We start from the raw sequence: 8,973 nt of genomic DNA on the forward strand, positions 1-8,973 counted from the left end.
GATGTTGTTGACGTTGAAAAGAACTCCAGCTCCTGCTCTTTGAGCAGCTCTGAAACACAGAAAACCAAGTGTTAATTAAACTCAAATTAAAAACCATGTGACCTCCTCAGGTGCGACCCTGGGACTTTTAAGTTTCGGAGACAACTCACCTGTCCCCCTCCCTGACGTCACCTGACTCCTCCTCCATGTCTTGTAGAACGATGGTGGGCGGAGTTAAGGTGGAGGTGGAGGGCGGGCCTAGTGGAGCCACTTTAGCCATGGAGGAGTTCTTCCTCTGACGCTCTGCGGACACGGACCAACACGACAAACATCAGGCCCCAGTTGTAGACAACAACTACAACTCCCATGATGCTTTAGGGCTCTCTGCAGGACGGTGTTCAATTATTAATGGGCGGCCACAGCTGCAGGACATCTGCACTAAAACCAATATATTACCAATCAACTTCTAAACCTTTACACCTGATGACAACCTGATGCTGTGTTATCACTGGCGTATGATTTGTACGGTGGCCCTGAGGGTTCAACACGCAGCTCGTCTGTGCAGCAGGTTGTTGTGACATCATAGTCAAGTTTCGTTGCTAGGCAACATCTAGTGGTCGTAGTGATGAAGAAAAGTGTCGGTGACGTAGTCTAAAGAGAGACAGAGTCCACGGCAGCTGGAGGTGGTGGTGGATGAATGTGACACAGGAGAGCAACGTGTTCGATTCCCACGTTGTTGTTGTGAACTAGTTGTATCGTTGTGAACTAGTAGTCTTGCTGTGAACTAGTAGTCTTGCTGTGAACTAGTTGTATCGTTGTGAACTAGTTGTCTTGCTGTGAACTAGTTGTATCATTGTGAACTAGTTGTGTTGCTGTGAACTAGTTGCTGTATCAGATATAAATATGACTGATGTGAATATAATTATAATAATTACCCTCCATTATCTCCTTACTCACCTGTCAGCTGATAATCTGCAGCCCTTGGTTACGTGGCCTAGATCCACCAGCCGTCCATCAGACGTATCGCCATGGAAACAGAGGAGTAACCCCTCTACACATACACACACTCACACACACTCACACACTCACACACACTCACACACACCTGGCCCGTTTAGATCCTCTAAAGTGCGGAGAGAAAAGAGGAGAAAACGGAGGGACGCGGCGGAGGATCCAGTCTCCTCTGTCACCCTGACACGGATAAAGAGATTAGAGGAGGGATGATACCGTCTGTCTCACACACACCTACAAGCAGAGGCGGGTCCACCCTCACTCACCTGAGAACATTTACAGCAGCACAGGTGAAGATGCACCTCTCAACCACAGGTTCAGTTCGTTCAGACGAGCAGAAGAAACTATATAAGATGAAATGAGAAGATAGAGGTGAAGGAAACACAGAGAGCTGATGAAGAGGACAAAGGAACAAATGCGGACAGGTGAATAGATGAAGGACAGAGGGAGGGAGGATGCAAGGAAAGGAGACAAAAGAGGCAAGAAGGAGACAGGAAGAAAAGAGGAAGGAAAGGAATAAAAGAGAGAATGGAGGGAAGAGACAATGAAAAGTGACGAGGAGATTAGTTCACTGATCCTCCTGAGTCAGCAGTGTGACACTAATACACACACACACACACACACACACACACACATACATATACACACATATACACACACACACTCACACACAAACACACACACACACACACACTCACACACACACACACACACACATATACACGCACGCACGCACACACACATGCACGCACGCACACACACACACACAGTTAATTCCTAATAAGCCTATCAAAGCTGTCTGTTAAACGCAGCAGCTTGACTGTGTGTGTGTGTGTGTGTTTGTGTGTGTGTGTGTGTCTGTGTGTGTTTGTGCGTGTGTGTGTGTTTGTGTGTGTGTGTGTGTATGAGTGTGTGTGTGTGTGTGTATGAGTGTGTGTGGATGTTTTTACCTCATCAAAGTAAGACTGACTAAAGCTAAGCTAACAGCTAACAGCTAACAGTACGTATTTGTGTCATGTGATACTGATGTTATAATAAACCAAACAAACTCAACTTTAGCTTTTATAACGCAGTAAATCCATGTTACAAAAGACAGAAACTGTGACAGTCAACGTGTTTAATATAAAGGGTATTGATTCTGATCAGAGTATTGATGATTGATAAGAAGTCATGCTCGGCTGCTGATCAGCCAATGCTTGCTGGGCTTTGTTGTAGGACAAGGTTGTTGCCATGGAGACGAGCGGGTGATTATCTGTTATCAACAGGTATAAGTGGAAAATGTAATCAAGCATAATTATTGATCTGCTGTAAGCAAGCTGAATGTGACATTAATGATGTCGACTGATTCCGAATTTTGATTGATTGATTGATTGATTGATTGATAGTGTTACCTGTAGGTCTCTGTCTATATAAAGACACCATGAGGACAGTGGAGATGAAGTACGGACTGAACACCACCAGGTAACGGATCAGGAAGAACACAGGAGGAGGCGGGGCTGAAGGAATGGGCGGGGCTCCAGAGGTGGGTGGGGCCATAGGAGTGACTGTAACGTCATCATATTACAGGAGGAACCAGCTGATTCTCCCCAGTCGTCACACTGGGGAAGATCAACTGTTTGTCAGGAGCTGTTGGTGCAGCAGTTTGTTCTGTTTGTCAAAGAGAAGTCAAACTAGTTCAAAAATCATGTTTTACATTTCCTGTTTCTCAAATGTTGAATAACGACAAAGGCCACTACAGAATATTCTGTATGTGTTAAAACAAGTCGTATGTAAATTCAAACATCAGTTGTTTTACCGTGTGTTTGACGTCACTCTAACCGAAGCTACGACAGTTTACCTTTTGTTTCACGTCAGATATGATCAGTGTGACATTTGAAAGCTAATGAGATGAAGCTAACAGTTAGCCTGCACAGGGGTTGAGCTAAATGTCACCAGCTATCAGTCTGTCACTCAAACACTGACAGAGATGATGGAGCGGAGGATAACGACACAGTTCTCTGTGAACGCTCAGACCACGTCATCAAAACACTCACTTTTGAAATCATGCTTTAAACAAAGGAACGAAAGAACAAACACACTTTCTACTTTACACTTTGTTCAAGCCTTAAATATTGTATTAATTAGGAAAACACACATACACACCTGAAGCAGGTGAACACCAGCCTGTCTGAGCCTCAGATGAGCTTCAGTGAGAAACCTCAGATATTACAAATATGTAAATATTCTATCTATCTATTTCTATATTTATATTTTTTCTGACTGTCACTCCTGATAATAAAGCTGATGTTTTCTTCTTCTCTTGTTTTTACAGGTAACTGCACAGTACAGTGTTTTACTGACACCCTGAAATCACTGCAAATCACCTGCAGCGCCTCTCCCGGACCACCAGAGGGCCGCAGGCCGCCGGTAGAAAACCTCTGAGATAAGACGCTGAACATCACACATCAACATTAATCATCTTGCTGTGACGTGACTCTGAAACAGTGCAGGAGTATTTCTGCAGCAATCAGGCTGCTGATCCAAATCTTTATGATTATCAGTGCATGTTATTATCAAAGCAATATGCAAATCCTCAACAGACTTTCTCCTCTTTGAATTGAAAACTTTCACCTAGAGGCTTCATTCAAACATGTAAGGGATCACAGGACTTTCATCTGTTAACCTTGTGAACAGCTTTTTGTGATGTAGAGTTTTTGATTAAGTAGTAGTAGTTTAAGTTTTATGGTTTGTTCAGACAGAGAGTTTATAATGGGTGTGTATTGCATGAGCTGAGAGAGGCGCTTCAACTCATGTAAAAACTTCTAACTCGTCCTCAGGACACAAATGTCAGTCTACACACATCATTTCTTCCCACAACGTAGAAAAGATGGTTGTGTTTCATACAACGTGCTTCCCAACGCACTGCAGCGTTTGCACAGTGAGCGACCTCCAGCTGCCCACAGGCCGCAGGGCGAGTTCACAGGCGGATTTCAGGGAGAAACAGAACAAGTGTTTCCTTTAACTTTAACTCCAGAGACACAGAAACGGCCTTTTCTCAAATCTCTAAACACAGCGATGGATGACACAACACAAATAAAAGGCAAAAAGAAAATATAGTGGTAATTAAATTCCTCATTTATTTAATCGACCTCGGCAGTAAAACTTCTGATGGAGACACAGACAGTTCACACTCACGATGCACGATGATGATGATGAAGATGAAAATAACAATATTTATCTATAGAGAGCTCCTCTACATCCAAGGTACAAAGAACTCACAGAATACAACAAGCAGGTCACATGACGCAACGGAAACTGTGACAGTCAATTAATATAAAACGTATTGATTCTGATCAGAGTATTGATGAGTGATAACCTGCAACCTTCAGAAGTCATGCTCGGTGCTGACCGCTGTGACATCATCATAGTCCTCAGCCAATCCTTGCTTGGCTTCGTTGTTGGACAAGGTTGTTGCCATGGAGACGGGCGGGTGATTATCTGTCACCAGCAGGTGTGGAAAGGTGGAAAAGGTAAATAAAGCGTCATTATTGATCTGCTGTAAGCAACATGAATGTGACATTAATAATGTCGACTGATTCAGAATTTTGATTGATTGATTGATTGATTAATTGATTGATTGATTGATTGATAGTGTTACCTGTAGGTCTCTGTCTATATAAAGACACCATGAGGACAGTGGAGATGAAGTACGGACTGAACACCACCAGGTAGCGGATCAGGAAGAACACAGGATGGAGGGGGGCTGAGACAGTGGGCGGGGCTCCAGAGGTGGGTGGGGCCATAGGAGTGACTGCAACATTGAGTGGAGCTGAGGGAGAGAGAATCACACCTGGTCAGGTGAATATCAGCTCCTGTTTTGAGTGAATCGTGGACGTACAGTCAACTATCATCAGATTACTGTGATACTGAAGGAGCAGAAGCAGCTAGTGTTGGGGGGGGGGGGGGGGCTCTGTCCTCTTTGAGTCTCTGCTCCTGTGTGTCAGAGACACTGTAGGTGTAAGTAGCAGTAGCTAACTAACTGAATCTACTAATCTGAATTAGACTGTGTCAAGTACCTACAGATGAATGCTAACGTTAGCTAGAACTTTAGCTTTAAGTTACTATAATGTTACCTGGTTTCAAACTTTAGCCTTAATTTACAGTTCAGCTAATTAATGTTAGCTAGCTGATAGCATGCACCCTTTCATCTCCAGTGTTTTTCATTACTAATATAAATGTCATATATGATCAGTTATGAGCAGTGAGACGATGGAGGATTAGTTGTTGTAGAGAAATGATTTGCTTAGCTTCATCAACACTGACTCCACAGTCTGATCTTACCAGTGACAGTGATGCTGATGCTGTTACTGGTTGCTCCCTCTCTGGACTCACACCAGTAAACTCCACTGTCCTGTGGGAGGATGAAGCTGATGCTACAGGAAGAACCAGCTGATTCTCCCCAGTCAGCTCCACACTTAGACATCAATTGTCTGCTTGTGTTCCTCATCAGGGTCCATCCAGGGTTAGGGTCCTCACAGCTCAGAGAGACAAACTCATTTTCAAACAGCTGAGATCTGCTGGGACTCACCGTCAGACGAGCTGGGGAGAAGAGGAGAGGACATCAACACATTATCATTTAAACTTCATGATCTTTTTATGGCACCTTTTACAACCATCACTGAACTGCTGTCACAGCCCAGGAATTTCCCTGGTTAACTGCAACGTTAACTATTAACAAAAATATAAACTGTGTGACATATATTTTATATTATTATTATTATTGTTGTTGTTGTTGTTAAACATATTATTATTCCATCCATGCTGTAGTGTCAGTTCACTAGTGAAAGTCAGGTTTAAACTGTGTAGAAGGAGTTGACTGACCTGAGTCTGTGGTGCAGCACAGCAGGGAGATCAGAGCTGCAGAGACGTGATCCACAGGTTAGTTAAAGGTTTCACATTCACCCAGAGCAAACTGACAGAGTGACGTAGGTTTGGTTTTGTGTGAGACCAGATGTTTCACTCTGTTCTGTTTGTCTTAACACTAAACCATACAGAATGGACGGTTAAAGCAATATCCATGCTTACTTGTAACTTTATTGTCATGAACGTCACAACAAACAGTATTCAGCTGGTAACCGCCTCCTCCCAGTTACTGCTGATGTGATGTCAAAATATTATCTTTGAAAAAATGAAGTAAGTCCGGCTAAAAGTTCTGACAGTCTTACAGGGAAACAACTTACAGACTGTTACACTACTGTTACTGTGGTGGGTATGACGTGATTACAGACCTGGCAACCTGTACGCATTTTGACATCAGAGTACGTTGTAACGATTTGTCGCTAAACCACACAAAAAGCTGTGAGTGGTTCAATTGTTCACATGCAGTAACTCAAGTCTAACAGCAGGGGCAGCAGCGCCCGGTCTGCTGGGCAAGAGAAGAAGAAGCGTTCGACCAATGACAGCGCTCGGTTCAGTCCTTCAACTGTGAAGCGGGATAACTGACAAAATAATGTCCGTCATGTAAACACGGCAATAGAAACTGGTCCTCACTCCGTCTGGCTGCTTCCTCAGCTGAAGGCGGGACTTTAAGTCGTCTTCACAGGTAAACGGGCCGCGATGGATGTGGAGACTTGACTGTGAATTGAGTGACGTTAACCCTGACCGTGACGAACCTGCCACTAACGTCTATAACATTAGCATAACGGTGCGTAGTTTGCTAGCTAGCTAGCTACCGGGCATTTAAAAGCATCTTCGCAGTGTTAACGTGAAGGTTCATAATACTGTGCCGCCGGAATAACGTAAGTAACATTTATTATTTATTTAAATATTTATTCACGTAATAAGTGAATAAATATGTAATTTTTAAAATTAATAACAGGATGAAATTCACGTTTATCAGTTTGTATCACCTATCATACAATTGAATGACTCATGAAAACAATGGCTTTAAGCAGCTGCACTTTAACTGTATCTAATAATAATATATCCCAGTGTAAGTGGTATTTTAGAAAAACATGGTCAAAGCTCCCTGCCAGTCAAAATCCAGGGTTCAGCCTCCTTGAACTGATGTCACATGGTTCACCCACAAACAGCTGACTGTTTCTAAATGTAAATATGTCCTCTCATCAGACTTCTTCTACAGAATATATGATTGTATTGTTTCCTTCATAGTCAGTTCATATGTTGAAGAACTTGATGTTGGTGAGTGAATGAAAAGAGAAGTGGTGTAGGTTGGCAGGTCTGTAATTGGGACATTTTGACAACAGTTTGACTTTAAAGGAGTTATTTATAAGTTTTGCTACTGCTACATACTGTAGCTAACGTTAGCATTAGCAGCTGTTTACAGTCTAGTAAAAAATATTGAGTTCACCATAAAACTTAATTCCTTTTCTTTTATTTCTACCTCAGCCTGTCCCATCGTTACCACGATCATCACCTGCTCCCAGACAGACACCACCTTCAGCGGAAGAGAAAAGTGACAGAAAAAGAAGCAGGAGGGTTTGTTTCCACCTCTGGAGACAGATGTTGGTGAGTAACGGGATGAAGTTTGATGCAGAACTCACAGCATTTCTTCTAGACTGGAAAGTAGAGAACAAATCAAAGCTCAGACATAAAGATAAAGAGAGGACTCACAGAGCAGACACAGCCGACAACATGTCTCCATCTTCACTCTTTGAGGATGTTAGAGCTGCTCTCTGATCAGCTCATAGTCACTGAGTAAAACCCTCCTCCTCCCTCTGTCTGTGGTTCACACTGCTGTGGTTTCATCTGCACAGAAAATGTTTGAGCTTCTTTCTTTAGTTGCAATAAAAAAGGGAAACAACAGACTGAAACACGACATGAAGTAAAGAAAGACAAAAATCTAGTGGCTGCATGATGCCTTCACTGACAGTAGGACTAACTCTGACTGATGTTAGTGGCTTTGTTCAGAAAGATTCTTGACTTTAATTTGAAATGATTCAAAGAGTTTCTTAATAAAACATTCAGTTCATCATTCTCTAAAGACTTTGACTTTATAGACAGAGATACACGTTGATGGAAACAAGCTGCTTCTTCCCGTACATGAGTTTAGTTGACAGGAAGTGGGCAGAGGGGGTGTTTGACCCTGCATGAGTGACAGCCTGTCTCTGCTTTAACCAAGGTGATGTGGTCAGGATATGACATACATTCAGTGTGTCGCTGCATCAGTTTGCAAACACAGCAAAGTGAAGACCCTGACTCAAGAGGCCACGACATAAAGGAAGCTGCACCACAGGCGTCACTAATAAAGAACATTTTATTGAACCAAATGAAATGTTAAGGTGTGAGGTGTGGGACTCAGTGAATCAGTAGTCTGAGGTGTGCATGAGTGGAATATGTGTGGAAACTGAGACGTAACCAAACACAACATGACACGACCTGATCAGCTACGCACAAGAGGATAGGTCAGACCAACGGACACCACACCCCCAAGAGGACCCCAGGGGTCGTCACGGCAGCGTGGTGCTTTCATTAAAGTGTGCACCTGATCATCATGCAACATCCACGGGATGTCCAGTGTCTCCAGATTTGAACCCAACATCGAATAGATAATTTATGTATTTATTCATTGAATGAAATCAGATCCAGATGTGCTCTGATGTCACGCCCCTGTTGTCCTCAGGGTGCCACAAGGGAGTGATATTTTCACCGTAACCAGCCCCATGTTTCCACAACATACGCAACACAATATCAGGATATTTATGACGTATAGATTAAACCACAGAGATCAAGCTGGCAGCAGTGTGTTTGTTGTGTGCAGAGCTGCATGTGCTTGTTTTCGAATGTGGGCTCTTTTCAATTGTGTTCAAGTTCAACTGTGTGTGTGTCAATGGCGGATTTAGATTTGGGCGACATGGGGGGGGAGTAAAACTCTCACGGTCAGTTTGGTCCCTGGTTTGGTGGCCTACAGGTCTGGTCATCAGTTAATCTGCTGTTATTTATTAAATAAATACTAGAAGTAGCAGAAGCTGCTGGTACTGTAAG

The 8,973-nt window shown here is 43.1% G+C and overlaps 1 protein-coding gene across 1 annotated transcript; it reads right to left on the minus strand.

The window, feature by feature from the left end:
* Positions 1-4,094: 4,094 nt before the first annotated feature.
* LOC111239284 lies at positions 4,095-8,530 on the minus strand. The gene is made up of 5 exons (XM_022769122.1): positions 8,401-8,530; positions 5,851-5,886; positions 5,311-5,568; positions 4,628-4,798; positions 4,095-4,467 (listed from the first exon to the last, which is right to left on the minus strand). The coding sequence occupies exons 1-5, from the start codon at positions 8,528-8,530 to the stop codon at positions 4,355-4,357; spliced, it is 708 nt and encodes a 235-aa protein (XP_022624843.1). The 3' UTR covers positions 4,095-4,354.
* Between the last annotated feature and the right edge of the window lie 443 nt (positions 8,531-8,973).

The sequence above is a fragment of the Seriola dumerili genome, unplaced genomic scaffold, assembly GCF_002260705.1.
Source record: "Seriola dumerili isolate Sdu_G_001 unplaced genomic scaffold, Sdu_1.0 BDQW01002203.1, whole genome shotgun sequence".
Classification (NCBI taxonomy): domain Eukaryota; kingdom Metazoa; phylum Chordata; class Actinopteri; order Carangiformes; family Carangidae; genus Seriola; species Seriola dumerili.